Source organism: Temnothorax nylanderi, unplaced genomic scaffold, assembly GCF_030848795.1.
Source record: "Temnothorax nylanderi isolate EJ_2023f unplaced genomic scaffold, tnyl_v1.0 TNYL_tig0028_pilon, whole genome shotgun sequence".
In the NCBI taxonomy this organism is placed as follows: domain Eukaryota; kingdom Metazoa; phylum Arthropoda; class Insecta; order Hymenoptera; family Formicidae; genus Temnothorax; species Temnothorax nylanderi.
The window spans coordinates 310,547-335,713 of record NW_027249090.1 but is presented as its reverse complement, the minus strand read 5'-3'; the positions used below and the strand labels follow the sequence as shown (position 1 = coordinate 335,713).

Below are 25,167 nucleotides of genomic sequence, written 5' to 3'. Positions count from 1 at the left end.
TTCTGCGAAATGTATCAACACGATATATGCGGAGAAAACTATTTCAATTATTCTGACGTAAATAATGTATAGGTATAACTTAATTATTTAAGCAGTATTACGATGATAAAAAATTGTTTCCAATACATTTCACACCGCTGATATTAGGCGACAGAAGTAGGTCTTCTCATTGTTCTCGCATATCTTGAAACGCCCCACCGTCCGGTACAATTGTAAAGTAGATGCATGTATAACAGGCTCAGCTACGCGAGATAACGCGAGTTTTTGAAAGATAAAACATCGCGGCTGGAATTATATATGCTATAGCAAATAAGATCTTTCTTGCGTAATCTCCAAAGTGAATTTATGCACTCGCATAAATATTAATGCAATATTTAGCGTTACGCGCAAGCGTAGGCAATGTCATTGTTGCGGCGCCCTTTGTAAAGTTGAACGTAGAATCGGTCGGAACAAAAGGGGAAGTCTAGAATGAAGACTAAAATGTCTGACGATTCGCATCCGAAATAATTTAACAACTCCGGCTACGTTATGCCAGGAAAATACATGGTTTTTCTGCAATAAACAACAAGTCCGAGTTACCAAGTTTGCTAAAAACTGACAAAATGTATCTCTTTAGATCGGGGGATTTATCCGCAAAACTTTAAATTTTGTATCGGCAATCAAACCGTATTATCGGGATAATCTTTTGCGGTCGGTAGTTTCGTAACGCGTCGATTGCACTGTGATTGGCGAATTGTGGGTTTTTAAAAGACGGATTTTTCCGCGACAAATATAAATTCACGGAAGCTTTGACGTCAGCGTATAGTGGTAAATACCGATATGACAAAAAGCGATGATAGGATTTTCTCCCGGTGTAAATCGAAAAATATGTTTTCGAGTAACACGAAAATTATGAATAAATAAAATTAAATTCCCTGTATTGTCGTGTTCAATATAAAGATGAAATATATAAATATAAATTAAAATATATTGTTTCGGAGACACAAATCATATCAGTTCAATTAGATAAATATTCATTGTTCGCGACAAATTGCTCTTTTAACAAAATGTCTCTGCGTTTTATTTCATTGCATAATAGCTTCCGTAATTGGTAGCAGCGCAAACAAAACGTTCAAAAGATGCAAGGATGCATAATTTGCGGACCGTTTAACGCTAAATGATTTAACCAAAGAATAAAATATCAAAAGTACAAAGAGCTAATGGAATTATTTATTTTCTAATTAATCACGCGTAGTCTTCGTCTTGGCGAAAGTTTCGTCTGAAATCCAATTTGCGATGTTGAAGGCAGAAGACAAATGCCTCGAATTAACTTTCAGCTCAGGAAACACGTCGACTTGAAATTGTTCGACAAATGAAATGTTGTAACCAATTTGCTATTATTTATTTGCTCTGACACCACTTGTAGAAAAACGCGAATTACGCGAGGAAAACGCGAAAAACTTTGGAAGAACGTGAAGTCACGTCGTAATTTGTTACTTCAACCTGCCGTAAAACGCGCTGTCGCTATCCTATAAGAAATAGAACTTTAATATACACGGTTAAGGTTCGGAAACTGCGCGGGGGCAATATGCATCCAGCAGAAAACACACCCGGTGCACCTTGCGATACATGCACCGGTATACGCGCATATGTATGTAAAGCAACCTGGTGAGAAGGTGGAATATTAATGAATGCGCCAGAGCAGAATCGTTGCAGGTACCAGAACGCGTTTCGTTCTGCGGAGGTCCGCGGAAATGGAACTGAATCTGCAAATCTGAATCTCTAATCCGACAAATAACGGGGGGAGTTGGTTTTTTTACGATCGTTCGAAAAAATTATTCGCGGAGAAATTCGCTCCCGCTCGCCACATCGAGAATCTATAACACGCGATGATTCGCCCTGGGAGATTAAAATTGTTTAAAAGAAAAATATCATCTTGACATTAGCTAATATTATCAATTATATAACCCTATGCTAACGAGATTATATTGAAAATCGATATATTGAAGGCGAGAGCTTGATACTTTCCAGAACGATATTTACTACGACAATATTTTGATATTTCACGATTAAAATAGCTGACATTTTTCTCAACGAGTCGTCTATCGCACGACGGAGGAATATTTAGCGATTCTAGGGCACCGCAATAATCGAACAATTTTTGTAAAGAACAGTACAGCGATCGATGTAAACGCTTGACGTACCTATGTCCATCAAATGGGCCTCACCAAGATGTCTGGCGGCGTAAAGATGTAGTAATCCGAAGGCAAGCTGCATCCCGGTAGTGAGCAACAGGGCGAGAAAACCGGCGGCGCAGACCAGCCAGCCCCATCCACCCTCTGGATAGAAATGCGTCCGCATACCGGTGACGTCTATCCCTGATAGAAAAGATTATCCTCTTTATAATTCAGAGATAAATCGCGGAATCGCGTCTGGAAACCGTCGATAATGGAATTCTCGCGGCAAGAACGGATTTACTATCTTGCAATCTCGATAGGAGATTTCTGACGTATGAATGGAAAACTTGCAAAGTAACTTAGTTTCATGACTTATAATATAAATCTTGAGCTAAAACAAACATATTTATATCATTTTTCAATCTATTATTTTATTGATTTCCTCATTTATTTAACATCTACTATTATCACTTATTTATGTGTTTAAGAATCACATTAATCAAACAATTTATTTTAATATTATGCATTAAAAATGCAGACACGTAGAGAAAAAAAATAAGGAATAACGTTGCAGATGATATAATCTCGTATTTGTTCGTCTATTATCATATACATTAAATATTCAAATGTGTTGCAGAAGAGTACGGAGAAGAGATATTATACCTGTACGACGAAATGCGGGTACGCAACGATGCAGGCTGCGCAGATCGCCTAAGACCCAGTTCGTATTGCCACCTATAGTGTCATCGGCGTCCACGTAACGCAAACGAGTATCTGAAAGAAATCGTGAATTAATCGTGAAACACGGCCATTCGTGCAACTGTTCAAATATCTCCGCGATTTCTGCTTGGAATGAAATAAAAGCGTGCAGGAATTAAGCAAGAACGTTCTTAAATAGAACTTGTCGAAGGACCGTGGTCCGTATTGAAAGGTACCGCCGTTGCGCCATCGGGAAATTGGTTCGGTGTTAAATTGAAACGCTGCAATAATATACTACGTGAAGGTATCGAATGTCTTCCCGCATAATGAGAGATGGCTGTTCGGTGACCGCGACGACGGTACCTGCGGCTGGCAACGGCGGCGTTTGCATGAGACAGGGTGCGAGATGGGCAAGAAACCAGTTGAAAGAAACGTGAGAGAAGGTAGGTAGATAGGAAGGAAGGAAGTAAAAGGCGAGGGCCAGGTAAATGCACTTTTGAAAGGGATGACGAAGGCGCTAGGTTGAAAAAGGTAACGTCAGGCACGAAGTCAAACGGCGGGTCACGAGGGAAAGAAGGAAGAAGGGTTGATGATCGCGCGAAATAGCAGCGGCCCTATTATACGCCTCGTAAAAAATCATGAATTCAGGTTCAGCCTCTGGTCGCAGCACTACCGCGGGAAAAGGTATCAAACTGAATTATAAGTAACGCGTATACAGTTGTGCTGGGTATGACTCTCGCACCGAATACAAACTTTTCCATTAGCGGCGTTAAATGTTAAACACCTTTGGGTTTTGCGACGCTACGCGTTCTCGTCCTGGCGAAAATCGAATTTGAGCGTACTGTCGTTATTTAAATTTGCAGATCTAGCGGGGCCGTTTTCATCGAGTATTTTGATTAATTGATTTTCTAGTACGTTTCAGGCTGGATATGAAAGATTGATAATATTTCCCCACTTATCTTTCCACTTGTCATCTGCCAGAATTCACAAACAAATTTAAAATTAATTCTCGCTCTTTTTCGTCGAAAATTTTTTCTCAGCGATTGAGAAAATGTCTCTTTGATAATTATTCGCACGCGCGTTACTTGATTTTACACGTCGTTTTATACACGCGATCAAAACTGCAGAGTTTGCGAATGTCTCAGTAATTTCTAATTTATTCGCGAGCGGTCCTCGTATTATATAACAGTTTGACATTAGTTGTAAATTATCGTGCCACCGTGTCAGCACGAGTAAAACTGCGTTCACCGTTGCAATTCAATTCCAGGAACTAACATGTCCGTAAGTGGGTAAGTTTCTACGCGAGCGCTTATTATAACTATTATAACGTTTAGCGTGTAAAACCATTTGGAAGAGATTATTTGCACGGGTGGCGTTAACGTTGTCTTTGTCGTTGTCGTTGTCATTGCCAATAACGAGAGACGTCGCGGATCCGCTCGTTAGGTAGGTAAATTAACAGCAAGAATGAAATATTCTTCATTATTCGGTACGTAATGAAAATAAGGTATGAAAGGAGCGTGTAATGAGGAACGCGCGCTCTAACGCGGCAGAAAGGACAGAGGAAAAAAAAAAGGAACGAGCGACAGTAGGTATTTTGCCGAAAATGACGCGAGACATAGAAATTGTCGAGGATGGCACCGAGGGCAAAAATTGTCGCGGGACGAGTTACGAGTTATGAGGGTGCTCTCTCTTGATGCCGGAAAAAGAGCGGCACGTTCGCAAGAAATTCGCATTTCTTGCGAACGTGCCGCATCCTTAGTGAAATCACGGTCGCATTTTCGCTGAACGATCTAAACGAAATATCTAAAATGCCGCTTCAAAAAGCATGAAGAATGTGCAACGATTGCAGCAAACAAACACGTAAGAGACTTCGATATATAAAAAAGAATGTTTTATACCTGCTTCGAACGTAAGTAAGTAACTTCAGCTCCGTGAGTATTTCTATTTCCGATCAAACTTTGCAAAATTTTCGCAAAATCTTCACTTTGCTATCGAATTCACGTGATAAGGAAAAACGATTAATAAATTTTTTTCCATTACGTCGTGTGTTGTTGTACTTTCGAAGAAACTCGAGCATCGCGTATCGATACTTTCTGTATTTTTAATAATTTGGACTAATCAATAGATAAAGAAGTACCGAATTCCTCTTTTCTGTTTATCATGATAAATGTAGTATTATCGGTTCTCTCATATAAAAGAAGTAAGGCAAAAATTTCACAATTCCGATTGCTACTCGGATTCACCTTTGTCAGTTGAGATTGAAAACCAACGGTTGACCTACATTTCTGATAGACACTGTTTTCGACGATACATCAAGCACAAAATTTCAAGATACCTCTTCGACAGAGTTAAGTGGAATTGATTCTTATTTTACCGTACCCCGCTGTAAGCTTTTCATTTCATTTTGCCCTACTTCTTTTGTTCTCTGCCTTCATATAAAGACAAAAGGGACAATGTTCGAGGGACAACCAAAATTAAAAATCAATGCCTTAAAATTATCAATGCCCCTTTCACGATATATTTTATATCCCACAATACATATACGTAGAAACTCAGATTAGCTAAAAATTGTACAACAATCTTGATGCTTTCTAAGCAAGTTACTTCGAAAACATTTTCTAAAAATTTCTAGTAAAAAAGGATGTTACGGGAGAATCGAATATAATTATCTCTGCAATCGATTTGCAATATAAATTTCTGCAAGAAATTAGACATACGGCGCACGAATCGTGACATTATTATAAATTCCGGTTGAACGTGCCACGTAACTTTAGATTAACTCGAATTAATTGAGTTCATTTAATTAAAGTAAATTCAATTAAACGTCTGAATGTTAGCATAACTTTAATATTGCTTCATATGAACGGAATGAAGCCCGTGCGCCTCTAATTAAAATTTAGTAATGATAATATTTAATATTAAGATTACGGAACGATGGGCGGTAATTGTCGAACTATCCTGCGTAACAGTATCAGGGATACACGATCGACATTACTTGGAATATATTTATACTATAACTGAAAAGTAAACTCACCGCCGTGATACGAACTTCCACGGTGCGGCGTATACATGCCATTTTGACCCTCTATACAATGAGTTGGCGTATAGTACTGCATAGGATGTTGCATATAATTATTGGGGGTACTGGGGACATGTACCGGATGACAATGTATGCATCTTCGCGGTGTCTCGGGCGGAGCCTGCAAGCAAGATGAATTTTCAACGCGCTTGAGTGGGGAAAACGGGGAGCACAATGTAGAGCACTTCGTGTAGACAATCGCCCATGTGTTTATTATTATTACCACGAAATATATCGTTCGGCGCTGACATTGCTACGTAATATTGCGCAAGATTATTTGTCAAGATATTAATAACAATCCACACGATTAAATTATGTATAAATGTACGTGTAAATATCATAAGCTAGATTTATAGCGTCATATCAGGAGAAGAGAGTATCAAGCTTAAAAATATAATTTATTACCTTCGTACACAAAAAATAAGTCTTATCTTCGAACGGATGAAAAATACTGCGATATTAAAACGTGTTTTTTTTTTAACTGAATATTGAAAATCTCGAAATATTGTTCACGTAAATATGAGTTGTAGCAAACGTTTTTTAAAATGTTGATTAAAGTTATGTTTCTTTTCAATGCTGTATCTCTTTTCCAGAAAAAAATAAAAGATTATTCGAATATTTGGTTCATTGTAATCTGTGAAAATCGATAAACGAGCATAAGATTTGCAAGATTATCAGGACCCAAATCGATCGCACGATGTAATCGCGTGCAATAAGCGGACGGCTTTATTCGCTCACCTGCATGGAGTGTTGCGAGCGCAACGATCTTATCGAACCGGTCGGGTGCAAGGACGGCACGCTGCCGCCGAAGCTCATGGCTGAATTTCTGCATCCTCCCGGGGTGGACCAACCGCCGCGCACGCTAGCCGTAGTCCACCCCATCCCGCTTCCGCAGTCATCCACCAGCATCTTCAAAGCGGGCGGTACAACGCCGCGTTTTATGCTCCCGACATCGCCGGCATGTCAACGGTCAACGTCAATTCGACGCTCGATGTCCCGTGTACTCGTGTCACGTTTTATCCCCGTCGTAATACGGCGGAAAAAACTAAATTACATCTTTCTTGCCCACTGTCAAGGTTCCCTGGAGCACGACTTCCGGGTTGGACGACGTTAGACGGGTCCCGCTGAGCACGAGGGTGAGGTACGAAGGCAGTTGTTCGACGATGCGTTCGACATGCGGAGGGTATTTTCCATTTTCGGTCTGCAAGCAACGTGGAACGTGCTCTGATTTGCTATACCAGTTATCGATAATTATATTACACGCAACGCATACGTTGCGCGTAGATTGTTCGAATTTATCTCCCATTCTAATTGGATGCACATCATTTGCAGCGTACTAAATATAATTTATCATTTGAACGGTATATCTGATGCCAGACATGTCAATGTAACGCGTTATATACAGCGGGGGGGGGGGGGGAGTAACAATCTTCACACTTTTTAACGAATTAAAAATTTTACCGCCCGACTTGGGTCCATGTAACGTGCAAATATGTGTATCTCCGCGTTGCTTTAGTTGTGCTGCGCTGAAAATCCTTAATTAACTTTACGCGTTCAGTTAATTAATTATATAATCATTTTCCGAGTGGAATTGTAAAATATGCATTTCAATGCAGCCATTCACAGACATTCACTGTAATAATTTTTGTATTATATAACTAATGAGGATCATAAAACTGTCATTATGAATTTAATGATTACGTTATTGTGCGTTTCAGGAGTCAAAAAACAACCGATGCAGGTAAAGCATTAAATATCGAATATATGGATCGCGGGTAGGATTTGTTCGATTTGTACATGAGGATTTATAGCGTGAATGTTTTATGCATGTACTCATCCGAGGGAAGAGTCGATGAGGATAAAATTGTTATTGGATGCATATATCGGACGCGCAAGTTATTCTGCTTGAAGTTATTGGCATACACGCCAAAAACACATTCCATTTTGTCGATCGAATTCAATTAATTTCCAACCGTCTCACGATTTTAACTATAACAATGCATCTTGCACCTTCAACAAAAAGACCTTTATCGATTCACGAAAATTATGCGACTCGGATTCGACATAATCTTCAATGTTCACGATACTTTGCGAAAGTCTTGTTAAGTCGACAGTTAGGAATATGGTTGTAATTATAAATTCGAATTAAAGCTCAAAAATGCAACTATAAGATCCTATAAAACGGACGTTGAAATGTTAAAATGATAAAGGTCCTCTGGAATTTGTATGCGTTCTAGAAGACCTTGTTGCTTGGCCGTACCGCAAAAGCATAACTCGCGAAAAAACTGTTTTCAGTCGGTTGAGAAGATTAAAATCATCCGTGTGTGTGCCGCCTCCAATCTCGTAACACCGCAGTAACCGTAGCCGCATTTCCACCGACCTAACTACATTGATATTCATGCGTTGTACCGCAGGTTGTGTTGTCTTTGTTTTTGAAACGTCTGTAGCACGCACAGTCTGATAACAGTAGCACATGGTGTCCTCGCTAATTATAACGTTACCAACAATCTGGCACACGATCGTCGCCAAAAGTAACAAATTTATGTTTGCACCTTGCAACAGAAGTCGATAAAAAAATTCATTTAGATTCATTATCTTATTTTTTCTGTCTAAAAAGGTGTAGCGATAATATTTCGAAAAGAAAACTTAATAGAAAGTCGATCGAACCGCTTCAGCGTTACTTTGATAGCAAATATTTATCGCAATAAATAGTCGCGTAGTATTTTTAATAAATATTTATAGTAGATATTTTTTCAACGTGTCCGCACATATCAATGCATCTTGTTGCACCTTGTAACAAAAGTCGCCGAAGTAACATATTTATACTTCATTATTTTATTTTATCTGTCTAAAAGGGTACAGCAATAGTATTTCGAAAAGAAAACTTCTCAAATAGGAGATCGATCGAACTGCTTTAGAGTTACTTTGATAGCATATATTTATCGCAATAAATAATCGCGTAGTATTCTTAATAAATATTTATAGTAGATATTTTTTCAACGCGTCTGCATACATCGATATGAATGATAGACGAATAATGAATCGCATCGATATATTCCGCGGTAGACTATTCGTACCTACGTAGCATATCGGGTCATCTGACGTTGCAATTTTTATCTTGCAAGATTTATGTCCTCCGTCGCACGATACTGATCCCCCGACTTGTGCCCCATCGCGAGCTCGATATCATGACCGCGCGGCGTGTGCAGTGAAGTCTCGCAATAAGAATAACAACGTTGAAAACAGACCGCAGATTTGTATTCGCCACCGACGTCCGGCGTATATTTTCGCTCTCTCGTCGACGACAAGCATCGGAGCGCCCGGAGAAAAAGGGAGAAATTCCGTAACGGCCGCGGCCTTAAGAATGCCGCGGTCGTAAATCTTCTCGCAAAGCAGTATTTAATCGGCGTCGCTAAACGGATGAAACTCGAGGAAAACCTGACGCCGCGGCTGGCAACGCGTGTTACTCCTTGCATTGCTATAAAAAAAAGCAAGAATTCGCGCGCCTACCGAACGCGCCCGTTAAGTCGTAAAACTGCCGTATTTTTCGACGATGATCTCGAAACGTCGTCTAGTTCCTTGTAATCTAACGTAATTTCAATTACAATATATCTGTTATCTTTTAGATTAATTCAAAACTTTTTTTCGATTGAACTTATTTCATAGAATGTCGGAGAAATAAGAGAAAAATTAATTCCAACAAACTAATTCAATTTTTTGAATAAAAATGTTTAATCTTTCCCGAAAGAACTATGTGATCGCGTCCAGACTTGAAAACACAAATAAAATTCAGTTGACGAGACAATTCCGTATTGATTTTGGCTAAATAAATAAACTTCAAATAACTTCCAGAATAGAATTGTCAACGGTATAAGCCGTATTTCAAACTTCTAATATATTTTCAATAAAATCAATCGTTATCGCACATTTATTGTTATATCTATGGTAGATATATATATATATATACATATATATTTCGTGGCCTGACATATTCCATTATCTCTCACATACGATTGAATTAAATTTATATAATATAAAAAAAATTGCACGTGTAATCCGTTAAACGTTAAATAAATATTGGTTCGTTCGTTTATTCATTTAATTCCAGGATACGATTATTTTAAATGGATTTAAATATCGCCGAGCCTGATTTCACGGACTTCACAGGGAAGGTTAATATCGTGCACAATCTTATGCAGAAAACAATAAATTTGAAAGTATAAACAAACACATTCATGCCGTTCATTGTTGTATTCGCCGTAACGAACTGAATGTAGGACAAATGAAAAGCGTATTTCATTACAGCCGATGCATAACAATTGTCGAAATATGTACTCGGCGCAGGAACAATAACCGAGTTCTAATTATAACAAAATACATTTAAGACAATGGTAGGGCCCACCTTCGTAAATATGTTTTGGATCCTCGCGCGCGATGGCAAACTAATATCGAATAACATTATTAATTAGCGGCAAATGAGCACGGGCAAAAGCGTATCGCGCAGCAGGTTTGTTTCCAGACAAATATTGCACTGCCGTGTAATTATCATTTATGCATGCAGCCACGATATTAACCAGATACGCACAATCGCTTTATTACATGACCTATGCTTACATCGCTTACCGCTTTTGTTAAGTTTCTTCATGCGTGTAATAATACATGCAGCCACATGTAATACAAACAGTGTATGTTAATTGTACAAATCTTTGTCCCCTCTACCCTTTAAATATTTGTTAAAAGATTTTTAGCACAATTTCCCCGAAAAACTCGCGCATTTAGTTTAGAGAAATTAAAGTCCTTAACAATATATTAAATTATCCGGCAAACTTCTTTAATTTTTTGATTAAAAACAAAAGTAATTCAGAAAAAAGGTAACCTCCTACATAAAAGTATATATAATTGTAATAGAAATCATATAAAGTCGTGGCAATTCTTTTATTTGGAATTTAATATTGCTGTGTATTATATTAGTGAAAATATCCTTTCTTCTCTCCCTAATATCTCTTTAGAATTTTAGAATTATATTACGCAAATCTTTCATCAACAGCTTGTCGCCTACCAACACGTGGCCAGACGAAAATAAAATGTATTAAGCAGTTAAAATGCCTCGAAAGCAGAATATTTCATATCGCGCCGTTTCCCCGGGGATTATTTCCCGGGGCGCGAAGGATTAAGACAGTCTGCGGTCGGGCGCGACGAAAGGATGCGTGTTGACACACGGGATACGGAATTCCGGCCTAGCAAGAACCAGACCGACCGGGTGGTCCGCGGCAGTACGTAGGAAGGCGACAACGGACGATGGAGGCCAAGTCACCGGGTAATCCTACTAGATTGAATCCACCCCCTCCCCCCCCCCGAACACGAGCAATCTGCGCGACCACGGTGGATGGTTGTGTAAACGTAGCCACGAACCACCGTCCGGATCATCATCTCGCGCCCTCTCGTCTCCAACCCCTAATTTTCTATGAAAACATCCGCGCGCGAGTGGGTGGGCGTGGACGGGAACAAAGGGTATCGCCGTTACCGTCAAACCCCCTCGAGCCTTTATCCCGCAACCTGGAACGCGAAATATCGTCCGGGTTTACTCGGGTGACAGTTGAGACGGTGCCAGAAGCACGGTTGTTTCGCAAGCCGCGCTCTGCGGATCGTTTAGGGATGCGCGAGGACGTTTCTATACTTTCGATTCATGATCAGAGGAAGATCCCTTCCATTTAGGTATCACTTGTTCCATAAACATTGGTTAAGATTAATTAAAGGTGATCCTCCGAATCTTTCCGAGGACACAATTAGGAGGGGACGGTGAATCTGTTAGACCTCAGTTAACTTTAATCAATGTCTTACGTAAGTTATTCGGCAATTCGTATTATATGTATAATGTATTAACCATACTGTATCATCGTTAGCAAAAGAAAAAATATTTGAAAAAAGTAACGTGTAAGACTAAAAATGTAATTAGATTCACGTCATAATTAGGACACTTTGGTTTGTCAAATAAACCGCGATTATGCATTCTATGTAAATATCTCATTTACAAAGCGTTACATAAATTCAGCTATTAATTATAGTAATTATGTCATATCAATTTAGCTATTAATTATTCCTGTTATTGTTAACTACTTATCATATTGTGTTTACGGCTTAATTAATGTAGCAACGATAATCGTTGCTGCGAATATATGTAAAAAAAAGACTGTCGAAATTAATGAGATTAATATTCGGTATATTATTTTACTTATGTAAAATAATAAAATATCTTTTATAGGACAGGTAATGTCCAAGTTATCGAGAAGATAAAGGTTTCTTTGCTTTGTACAACGCACGTGCTTCATTTCGTGTTCCAGCTAGGTTGTGAGATAAGAGCTTGGAAAAGATACCTCAGCAGGTGGACGTGCGCGGCAAATTATGATTTGTTAATTAAGTGAGATTCATAACCAAAACTAGTTGAAAAACGTCCCGCGTCCGGATGCAAGCCCCAATCCCTAGCACGAAGGAGGTTCAGCGGGTTACCCGGGCCTTTCTCTCTCGGCCAGGGAACACACGCTGATTCCTTCAGTGTAGCGCGCGTGCGGCCCAGAACATCTAAGGGCATATCACAGACCTGTTATTGCTCAATCTCGTGCGGCTAGAAGCCGCCTGTCCCTCTAAGAAGATTTGTTTGCACGTTGGTAGTAAAAACCCGTTCAACCGTTCAAGATGAGACTCGTTGCGGTATTAAATATAACACTTCCGTAATTGGGGTAAAATGATAAAAGGGCGCATTAAGCTGACCCGACGTCGCCGTAACGCGAAACTGGCACCTTGTCAGCTGGAACAGTTAAAACGGTGAATGCTGTTAGCCGCAAAGCGTGTAGAAGCGTGTAGAAGCTCTTTAATTTAACTTGCTCGCCATTAACTGAAGGATATCTCGTACTCGCAATCCCGAGCGCGACGACTACGAGACATTTCGTGGCTGTAAATCATCGGTTATACCGAGTTCCAAAGCGCATTAGACTGATCAACAGGACCGGTCAGCATTCACAAAACGAACAAGCTCCCTAAAACGAATGAAAACGAGATCTTTGATCAATCTCGCCGATATTTTTCCCACCCAGCTAATTGGAAGATTGAAAGTATTTTGATACGAGACAAAAGCGATGAAGTTGCTTTTAAGGAACTTCGAAAAGTGCCGCGTGTCGATCTAATTGCAAGATTTATGATCGATTTATGTTGTCGCGCGAGTTATATGCTCTCGTCGTTTTTTCCAACCTTTTACCGCCACGAAGAAACAAAACCGTGACACGGATCCCTCATTCTTTCGTTAAATATTTGAGCAAGCTATCACACTGCTATTTGTTCGCGATATGTCATACCGCGGCAATCTCCGCAGCTGATGCCGAAATGTATTATTGACCGGCCGGAATAAAGTAGCCCATTGAATCACGAAACATCTATTTATCACAGATCACCGCACGACTCGACACGTTTCCGAATCTGGTCGATGCGTATTATGAATATCTCGCCGCTCGTGGTTGCGATTTAATATACCCACGTCAACTGCGGTTAAATATTCACGAGTGGTCGTGAGTTTTCCGATTGATTGCTCATAATATCATGCAGATTAATTACTTATTCGATGAGCACGCTGTCATTTGTTTTTATTACTTTTTATCGATTAATCGATCCTCTTCTCCACCTTGAAAATTCATCGTCGGAAATATTGAAAGAGCAAAATTGTAATTAAGAATCGATGAATCCAAGTTCGACGTTACGTTATACACTTTTAATTGTGCACGAAAAGAGTAATTTTTATCAAATGTTGAACACGTTTCGTTAAGTAAGCAACGTCAAAAATATTTGAGAGCAAATTATGAAACATTATTAAGATCTGCATGTGCTACGTTAAAAAACATGATCCTAATGGCGGGCTGTAGCGGTGAGCTCGGGTCTCCGCGCCAATGTATTAATTGATAATCGCCCCGGTTTTGCACCAGGTCGACGCTTATTGTTTTAACAACGTCGACGTTTTTACGCGCGTCCGCGTTTTTGCGCGCGTAACAACGACGTACAAATAAATCGTTTTTTCCTAACTGGTTATTAATTCGCGGTAAGCGCCCCCCTCGTCACCGCGACAGCGATCTGTTTGAGCGCGCGGTGTTTTTACTATCTTGTATAAAAGAGCATTTAAACGCGTCGCCCGGGAAATCGATATTCGTTATTCGAACAGGAGCGCGTCCTGTTCTCGATACTCATCTTTTTCAGTGTGCCAATCGATGAAACTCATGACCCATATCCCATCGCCGAGTCACGAGTGTATACTCGATGCGGTTAAGACACGTAGACTTTAATTGCCGCGCGATGCGCGCATTTTATTCATCCCCGTCGACTTGGCCGGGTACATCATGAGCTCCGGGGATGAACCACCGGCGAAGTACCGGCGATGAACTTCGACCGATATCGACTTGCAAATTTCAAGTGAAGCCCCCGGTACAGCTGCTCGCGCAAAGGAAATCGGAGCTATTAAAATTGCATCGAGCTGTGCGGAAATTGGAAGAGATGTGCATGTGGTCGTTGATCTGCGTGGATAAATTTTTCCCTTAGAACGCTTTTTCGTTCCTCCAATAATACGATATACGCGTGAAGCACGATATATAATTAAAAATTAAAAATATATTGCAATCGTATACGGCAAATGAAATGGATCAAGAGCAAAATGGAAACGATACATATTTAATTAATGATACATATTTGATCAATGGTACAAATATCATTCGCGTGAATTATCAAGAAAATACCTGGGTATCAAACTATTGTTCTTTGATCATCGTTTAATGTGACTGAGCATCGAGATAAATATTCGCGCCATTTACCACGACTATATAGCGAACATTAATTGTATTATTGCAAAATATTGCAAATGTTAAATTTATCCAATATCCTAATTACTAGTCCTGGCAACCCGTAATCGATAACGGAATAATAAACAGTCGCGCAGAGATCCCCGTTCGATATCTCGCTCGAGAGGCGAGGTATTTTCGGTCGATTTTATGATGCTACTGATAAACCGCGATACCTCCCTCAAAGAAAACTGATATCTCGCTGGAGCGCGTTGCAACAGACAGGAATGCTCCGCGGAAGATTGATGTACACGCCACGAGAGTATATGCGGTATAGCGCTCTCGAAGGCGAGGGTATCAGCGCTATCGCTAATCACAGGCGCATCTTCGAGATTGGAGTGTTCCTAAAGGGCGAGTAATTAGGTCGTTAAACCAGGCGCGAACGGTCCAACACATCCCGCAAGACCATAAGGACATCGGTGGCGGTGGCAGCGGCAGCGGCGGCGGTGGCGGCTTTGAATGGAGGCGTATTATTGATTTCATCCCGCGGAACCCTCTTCTCCCACGCTCCTTTCCGTACAGGATGTCCCAAAAGTCGCGAAAAACACTGCCGACGACGCGTATACTATCGACGCGAGTGTCGTCCAAGGTGGACGCGAGTGCGTGCTCGGCGTGCGCGAGAGTCTCGGCCGAGGCGTGTACGGCCAATGATATGATATACATGGGCAGAATCGCGGGGTCAGGAGTGCGACGTGACGGCATCGGAATTGCATCCTGTCCCACGGTTTCCGTGGAATTTATATGTTTCGGAATAACACGCGCGCGTCAAAAGAAAAAATTTTAATTAAATCGAGATTGCCTGTCCCTCCTTCCCTCACATTTATATCGTTACAGCGCTTCTTCTTTCGCTGCTGGCGCGCTTCAAATGTCCGTTACGTTTCATCGGAAAGAGCCCGCGAGATACACCGACGTGAATATAACGGCGACGGGCTTATCGATGGATACACATCTCGGGGAAAATTGATAAAATGCCCTCGACGATCCCTCCACTCATCGTCAGATGGATAGAAAGGTCGGGGACAGGTAAAACGTCCGCTGTCAGTCCTGACGTTATTAAGGCGGGTTTATGGTTCTCCTACATCTTCACGCTTCGGGAACAATTCGGCGTTTCTTTCCATATGGTTTGGTAATCGCGTTTCACACCGGGCAAATTTTCATATCTATGCATTATACGTTCGGCGTTTACGATGTAAATGATAAACTTTGGTTTCTTTTCACGAAGAATACAATGCGCGACGCAATTATAAAATTAATTAGATTCATCACAAGATTCCCTTTTCGTTTCTTTTTTTTTATTTTTTTAATAAGTTAATAAATTAAAATATTTGCAGTCGTATGTGTAGATCTAAAAATTAAAATACATAATTTAAAGTTAAATTTATAAATTTCAATCTGACAGATGAAATTTGAGGTTGCTAATAATTTTAGTCTCCCGTATGAAAATGTTTGCTTTTTAATTAATTTTATAATTACGAATTCGAGAAATATTGCAAACATATTAAAATACATTTACTGACGCCAATGAAGTAAAATATTGCAATATAAAAGTAATGGAAAGATATTTTTGCAAACGTAACACCGAGCTAAAAGCAGCTGAAAAATGGAATAAAGAATTTTTTAATTTTTATTTGTTTCAAATTGAAAGAGAGAGGAGAGAACTCTTTGTCACCATAATAATGAATATATAATTTAATGAGTAGTATAATTATATATAACTTCTCCGACATTTCGATAACAAATGTAAATGATTGAAATTTGTATAGTAAAGCAAAAGATTTTAATTTAAACACACACAGAAACACCGCCAACTTATTTTCTGCAATTTTCAAATTAACGAGTTTTGTAACTACGGATGTATGCAGGAACAATGTATAATTAATTGCCACTCTAATTGAACTAAATAACTCAAATAATTTTATCTCGTACAACATTTGGTGACACTGTAACAGTTTCACAACGTCGAATAATTTAAAGTAAATACTATAAAAAGTTAGGTATAAAGTCATTGTTTTTTGTATAAATAATGCAGTGCCATGTTGATTATCCTGTTCATCTAAATTGAAAGCTATTTTTGCAAAATTCTACGAAATACAAAATATGAAACAAACATATTTCATTGATTATTTTTGAAAATATATTTATCTTGTTCACTTACGTCCAATAATATGATTATTCCTGATGATATACAATTTTCCAACTTTTCCCGCGGTGAATACGCACAGAGATAGATAAATAAAATATGTTTAAAATACATTTTTCATTCGGTAAATATGTCATGTTTTGCAAATATTATTTTTAACTGAGGCTACACGCAGTTTGGTTGCACGAAAAGATCGGAGAGAGATAGAGATTATCGGATCCGAGATTATTCGAGTGCGAATAGTAGTACGACTTCGGTTAGACCACTGACTGAAGATTCCAACATAGTGAACAAACAAGTCGCTATTTGTCTTCCGTCGTCGTTCGCGCTGTTCATTATCCTGTCCGTTCGTGGCCACAGGGAACGAAAGAAAAAGTAGAGGCATGCGGGCAGCTCGACGACTCGGAATTAATCTGATTGCCCTTCGATCTTCGCGCGCAGCTGAACGCGACCGAATTATAATTGTCAGTTCGGCGGAAAGAAAAGAAACACCGATGTCCTTTGTTAATATGCAAATTTTGCTGGTATGGGGGAAAGCGTATTCTACTTTTATGCAATTTCAACGAAATACGCAACTATACGCAAACGAAGTTTGAGAACAGTGCCTCGTTAAAATTCGCTTATGCATAACAAATTATATTATACAAGTGAGTCGCATGTTTTTAAATTTTAAATAAGGCAACTTTATTGCTACGGTAAACAGGCCGAGACACAAAATTTTCATGTTATCGGCGAAAGAGAGATATAAGTTCGTCTTTAATTGGTAGAATTCAATTAAATTTAAGATCAATTCTATATTATGTTATTAAGCTTGCAAATAAAATTAGTTTGTTTTATATGGTTTTCAAATAATACGATAGGATCGCTAAATATTGTTCTTAATTTAGAAAGGAAAGATCAAGTGAGTTCTGGGTTAAATCGAATTAGGTCAGATAGACCAAGAGGCGTTATTAATTCTCAATGGCGAGATTGAGTTAGCGTGCTAGACCCAACTGTCTCCCCGGCTCTATATCTCGTTAATACACACACACACACACACACACAAATCCTTAAAGCAATCGTAAACGGGAATCAGTCTTCAAAGGTGATAAACGCAATCGAGCGAGCGCTGTCGAATCGAACTAGCATTCGGGCGTTCTCTCGCAAATTTCTACCCGTCCCATTTTTTAATTCGATTCCCATCCCATTCCTAGCCAACTTTCGTCTTATCCGGCGATAGATCGGGAAAGTAGGAAAACTCTGGACGGTATAGGCACCAAAGAGATCAGCAGGCCGAATTAATCCGATAACTCCCAGGTCGTCGCGCGTTACGGCTCGATTTTGCGATCTCTCGGCGCGTCAAAGCTCCCTTGGACTTATTAGGCGCCGATGCGAGAAAGCAACTTTCGACCAAGTCCTTTCAGGCAACTAACGGGATGTTCCATCCACATTTCGGCACATGAGGCTGCTCCTTGCGACCTATAACGTTGCGCTTCAGCGGAATAAAGGATGATAGGATAAACAATCTCGTAACGCAGACAAAGTTATTAAATGTTACTTTTCGCGAGCTTGCTCTCTATATAATAATTTAATTCGAAGCGCACTATGCAGAACCTCGGTACAGCGTGCGACAGCCTCTTTGGGCGCGGGGACTATACCGCGTAACTATATTGTTCATAAACTGGACGATGCTAAGCAGAAATGCGAATTCATCTAAAATTAAAACAAAGTATGAGTTGTACGCGGTAAATGAGTCGGCGGCACGGGACTCAGTGTCCCTTAAGCTTCATTTATTCAAAACTGCTACTTGGCGGGTTCACTCGTTCTCGTATAATTCGCAATCGTTTTGCATATTGCGGCGGAAAAAGAGAATATTTTGACCGTCGAGTCATCTCGTTACCGCATATTATATATGTATTTGTTTTAATAGCACGTTAAGCCTAATGTCTGTCGAGAGCATCCGTGGAAATCCCGCGATAAACCATTAAAATTTTAATTGATTGACGATTGATCGAGATGGAAGACCCGTTGCGAGCGCCGCTGAGCATCGAAGAACTAAACGAGCTAATTGCAGCTCGATACAAATGTACCGAGAGACTCGCTCGTCATGATTCGCGTGCACGCGGATACTCGCGTTAAACACATTAATTAGGCGGCCGATCGATGCTGCAGGCAAAGGGAATTTTTGAAGAATCCCGCGCAAGTATTCGAACGCGAATCTCGAGCTCTTTTGCGCGTATGTCGAAAAGGAAAATCGGTCGTATTCCATTTGCGCGAGCCCGGCGAGTGCTATTTAATTCAATTATTGTCGCGCGTATTATGAAATACGCGCGGTAATTGAGCAATTTAACGGCTCTCCGCAAGTACGTGATATAATCAAATTTACTAATTCTACATAGAGGTGACGTGAATAAAAAAGTCTACGTAAAAAAGGAGCTGAAAAATATATCTAAGCAGAAATAGCTTTGCGCTTCTTCTTTTTGCTCCAACTAATTTACATTTTTCGTAACTGCATTATGTATGGAGAATTCCCTGCTCCGATGTTGGAAATGTAGTTAACAAAACTCATTTCGCGTTGAGTTCAGTCGAAAAGTTAATATGAAATTTAACCAGAAGGTATATATCAATCAAATGATTATAATTATAAATTACAAAAGAGATATATCTAAAGGCTAGACTATTTTACAACAAAAATTTGGAACTTTGAAATAAAGTAGTACAGATCTGGACTGGTATTTTGTACATAAATCCGCAGATAAGCTTTGAATTCTCTCCCAGCAAGCATAATAAAGAGCTTTTTTTATGCGGGGAATGCGTTCGGCGAAGAGATAATCACTTCGCGTCATAAATCATGATTGCTCACGGACACAAGACAGATACGTATGAATGATGCGATACTTTCCACAGATTATAGCCCGTTGATGCTCGCGCACGTTTCGGACGGGCCGCGAATTTCAGCCTGTGTACCGAACATTCGATCGCCCGTCCGCAAACAAGACGTCGATCCTGCCTGTGTCAACGCACGGAATGGTGCTTCTTGTTAACTATATCGTTACAAAGACGGAAACATGCAAATTCAAAATATATAGCGATCTCCCAACAGCAGGGGACACCTTCGTATACATTACTATACGCATACATTAAGATCCATAATTTAGATCTATAATAATTTTCAAAGATCTTCAATTCGTTTCAGAGCAGTGCAGAATAATATTCTATTTATAACTTTATATGCAGTGTAATATGCGAAAAACAATTGGAAAACCAAAATGCACGCGTATATGAAAATACAATAGATCCGCATACAATACAAGTACATACAAACACGGATTCGTATAACACGAATCGTATAACGACGGAAAAAATTTTAATATTTGTTTGTTTTAAAGTGAAATTAAAAATATTTCACTATTACATCTTTAATATTCATTTTACATTTTTCGTAATAAAACCTTACATCTTTTATAAATATGTGCTTCCATATATACGCATACATAATCCATATATGTATAATCTATGTGACTCGTATAACATGGATTCATATAACACGGAACGCTTCCCTCGTGTTATATGAAGTCTACTGTATATGTTAAAATATACATATACATCAAAATGCACAGCATGAAAAAGTTACAAATAGAAACGCATCAGATTTCGAGATAGAAATCTGATGCGAATTACAAGTCGCCTAAAACGAACTTTATTAATCGATGAACTTTTGACGAAATGTGATTACGTTATTACTTTTGAAATTAATAACACTGCAAATCCAAGTATGTTATTTTTACACGCATAAAAGTCTAAAAATGACACATTTGACTGAAGCTCTTTTTACATGTTTCTTAGATGTTAAATTACATCATTTAACACGCTTAATCGTAATAAATTAAAATTTAATACGTTCAATCGTGTTAAATAACGTGATTTAAAACGGCAAGAAATGTGTAAGAAGAGCTTCAGCTAAAATAACACACTTGGATTTACAGTGAAGTCTTCGAGGTTCAATTTCGATCACAATAATTTTCTACGTCGATTGAAATCAACAAATTTTCATCATTTCTTAATATCAAATTTTTGTTTAATGTTATTTCCGGGAAATTTATTTCACGCGATACGAGGAATATTGCCAAAATGAAAATTAAACATTCAACATTCAATTTTCGGATCAACGTATTTTGATCATATCAATGGATATTGGTACACCGCGGTACCGTCGATGGTCTTTACAACTATCTTTCTTGCGATTCCAAAAGACTATGTGACTTCTTCCTCTGACGGTGGAATGCGAACGATGCTATTCATCTACCGGCATTGTCACAGCTAAGACAAAGGTAGTAGACCATTAGTAAAGTAGCGGTTACCAGCGGAAACACAGCGGAGAGAGAGTATGAGAAGAACTAGACCATCGAATTGATGTCTGCTATATGACGTAGTATTTCTACTGCGGTTAGTAGAGAGAATGTAAAGGCCTTCCGAGGAGATGTATAATGATCGTTTCAGACCGGGTATAACTACCTTTCTTCTATCATAATCAATTGTTCGATTAAGTAAATGTGAAATTTTTTATTTTTATCTTGAAAAGTTACCTACGTTCACTACAGTTACACTCTTTTAAATGTTAACGGCGCTGAAAAATCCGTACTCTAATGTGGTAACAAGGCCTGCTGGAATACCGCTTGTTTCTGACGGAAAATTCGCCCGTACATTTCTGCCCGTACAATTCGACGAATCGAAGGTACAAACGTGCAAACCGACGCCGCGCGCCGCCGGTCCCATTCCGCGGCTTTTGAACGCGGTACACTAAAACGCAGTTATGCCGATCGCTGCGGCACCGATCTGGCGTAAAAAATAGCTGTCGATACTTGTTGATGGGAGTTAAAGGGGAGATGGTATCGCGATTTGCGAACTCAGCGGATAGATTCTAACGCGAGCGCGTACTTTCCGTTAATCCTCGTTCGTAGTATACGGTAAAGCCCATTTTCCAGCTGTCATTACTAAGTCCCGTGCATCCACGATACCCCGCTGGGACGATAAATGTTGAATGAATCGTAAATAGTGCTGTAGCAAAAGGAGCTCTTTGAGCGCGCTCGCTCGTATTTCATTGCTCGATCTCGTGCACGTAATTTTATTTCAGCTTAGATTTCAGAAGTTAACGATCGCTAATAAATAAAGAAGGACGGCGCAGTGGAAAATGTAACTGTCGGTTCGTTAAGTAGAATACAATACGAATCACCCAACCGTTTACATCATTACGACGATGTTCGGAGGAAGCGTATAGTTATACCGCGCAGTTGCATTGGCAAACAGGTGGATACAAATTGTATCAATAATACAAGCGAGTCGGCAGCGGAAAAATAATATATCTTGGTTTTAGCTTCAGTAAAGTGCTACTATCGATCGGATATATAATAATTATGGTTACAGTGATCGTAAATATTAATTTAATAGCTCGAATAACATTTGAGTTTGAATTAAGTGAACATTCATAACGTTGTAATTATATAGTGCCACATTAGATACTGCTATAATGGAACAAAGTAGCGGCGGGAGTTTTGTCAACATAATATTATCCATTTTGAAACGGCGATATAAAATAAACACAGAGTATTAGAGTATTTAAAAAAAAATTGAATTATTAACTAATGTAAATATTGTCTTTTTCTTCGATATTTATTAACGCTTCCAAAAATTAAACATACTTTCGTAAGTTCGAGAAACGTCTTTTGCGCCCTTCTCCCCCCATCCTATTTCAAGAACAGCGTATAATATTATATATATGCTCGCAACTATTCCACACATGCAATATTACTCAAGCTACATAGTTTCGAAAGCACATTTCAGCTCTGGAATGTATACGAAACTTCTATCGATTCATCTAGCAACAGTTCTGTCTGTTCTGGTGATTTGTCGTCTTTCAGAACAGACGTCGACCGTAAAGAGCTATTTGATCAAAAGGTTAATCCATGAATCTATAAATTGAGATTAAATATGGACAAGTATACTACTAGTGATATTAGCAAAGTTATTAAATTGTTGGAATAAATATTACGTATTTTTCTTGCTAAGACTATTTTTCGTAAACCTTTCCTTGAGTTTTAAAAACGTGGAACCAATGTAGATCTAAGGTAATTGTTTAAACAAGATTAAATGTAAGTATTAAAAGATTATTATACCAACTGAATCTACTAACAATTATAGCATCTGAGTTTTTCCTGTCAAAACCCAACGAAAGACAAGACAAACATTTATTAAAAGAGATCATGAAAGTTCGTTCCTCCAATGTTTATGCGGACATTATAACACAAACCTATAATTAATTAAAACTTCTTTAATAAAGCTCGCTTTGCCACTTGTAACGAGTCGGTAAATGGAAAAGCAACGGTCGAGTTCTTAGCGGAGTTGGAAATTAAAATGCTTTCACATCGAATCTCAATACTCGGCGAACGTGAGGAAAACATAATCATCGTTTAACAAAGCGTTATTGAATCAGTCAGAAATTATCGCCATGTTTATACATACATATATAACCTCGCGATTTTATCAGCATCGCAAACGCGAGTTTGAGCATCGTTCAAAAATTCCTTACAAACCTTTCAGTTTTTCGCGCGAGAGAGAGAGAGAGAGAGAGAGAGAGAGAGAGAGAGAGAGAGAGAGAGTATACGGGGACAATCCTCCGCATCCATTTAAACTGAATTAATAAGGAGAATCGATTTTCCATCTCTATTGCAGTGTGCATATTAAAACGCGCGTGATAAGAGGCGCGCGGGTTAAACCGCTGGAAATACACATACTCCCGATCTAATCTCGAGAAGAGGCAACAAATGGAATTACTTGGAGTGCATTATGTGCGACCGGTGCGCGGTGCTAAATGCATCGACCGTACAAGAGCGCCCGGTCGGAGAGCTATCGTTATGGCGCGCCGCGAGCCGCGCACGCTCTCCGGCTCTCGAATTCTCGACGCCAAAAGGGTTAATAGCGAATCGCGTCCATTGTCCAGCTACTCTGCTTAATGGCGAAAGACGACACTCGTCCGGTGGGATGTCCCGCGGGACAATACGGGGGATTGAATTATGAACGTCGCGCGCTGAAGGAGCTTTTGTCCCCCGCGGTTTGGGGACCCACGGTTCGCAGGTCAAGCACGGCCTGCTGGGGCCTAAATCTTTTGTTCGGACGGTTAATTATTACTTCCGTCGCGATAACAGCGCGGCTGGAAAGTAACTGCGATGCGACGCCTATGCAATCTGCATAATTTTTCTCGAGAACGGAACGAGCGCATGTCCAGGTATATGCCACCCTCGCGGTGTTTTAAGAACCAGTCTCGTAGATTTTTGTGACTTTTCCTTTACATATTACAACGCGATCAAATAAAGCGAGTATTTATGTCTTATTTTTCACTTTTACGGCGCTCCACTTTTCCCTCTCAAATTACCGCCGTTCCTTTCTACGAGTTTCTTGGCGAACCTCCGAGTCGATCTTTCTACATTATTTATATTAATTCTCTTGCGGCTATAAGCACGTTCGCAATTCCCAGATTAAAATTCGGTCAAAATAAGGTATTCCTGCTCATTTAAATTTCGAGGGCTTTAAAACTCTGAATGTGAAAAAAAGATAATTGACTCCCCCTTCACCGAAACATTTCCTCGTCATTGCCGCAGTACGTACGTCAAAAATAAACGCGTATCACGCTCTGCATACTCTTCCAGGTCGCGGCACGTTATGTCAGTGCGACTCGATGTTGAAGATCTCATCGCCGCGGGTATCAAGCAACGAGGCAAAATGGCGAAGGGACGTTATTCTCCCGACGGATTAATTTCGAGGCAGGCTGTGCTTCAACTCCACAATTCTCACCTAATTGTCGCGATCCCCAGTCAGGGGGGTGTCAAAATCCCTGATGAGAACGAAGGGGGTTGGCGGAAATGGGAACATCCTCGCGTCGCGCAGCCAGGTACGCTCTGTGCATAGATACGATATCGCGTTGGCACCCGCGCTGCAAATTTCTTCGTCGCCTCTCTCATTCGGCCCGTTATCGTTTTTCCCCCCGTCGCGTCGTCGACGCGGCTCGAAAACCTCGCGGATATTAATTCGCGTTAAATTGCGATCGCAATACCTCGTCGATCAGTCGGATTGCACGCGCTCCGTCTCACGTTGCGCACGTTAATTTCAATTCTGTTTGAACACCACTCGCAGTTCGCTGTTACCGCTAACTTGTTGCGTGCGATACAAATATCACTGATGTCGTCC

General features: G+C 39.8%; 1 protein-coding gene across 4 annotated transcripts in view; it reads right to left on the bottom strand.

Moving 5' to 3' along the window:
* LOC139770224 (uncharacterized) overlaps positions 1-25,167 on the bottom strand; it is a 78,046-nt gene that overhangs the window by 26,895 nt on the left and 25,984 nt on the right. For 3 of the 4 annotated variants that reach the window (XM_071702002.1, XM_071702004.1, XM_071702003.1), the window contains 4 exons: positions 6,673-7,135; positions 5,890-6,055; positions 2,820-2,930; positions 2,184-2,357 (listed from right to left, as the gene is read on the bottom strand). In XM_071702002.1, coding sequence (XP_071558103.1) covers positions 2,184-2,357; positions 2,820-2,930; positions 5,890-6,055; positions 6,673-6,843 — 622 coding nt within the window. In that variant the 5' untranslated portion in view covers positions 6,844-7,135. Of the gene's footprint in view, positions 1-2,183; positions 2,358-2,819; positions 2,931-5,889; positions 6,056-6,672; positions 7,136-12,532; positions 15,635-25,167 lie in introns of those variants that run through there. The other variant, XM_071702005.1, reaches the window with a different exon arrangement.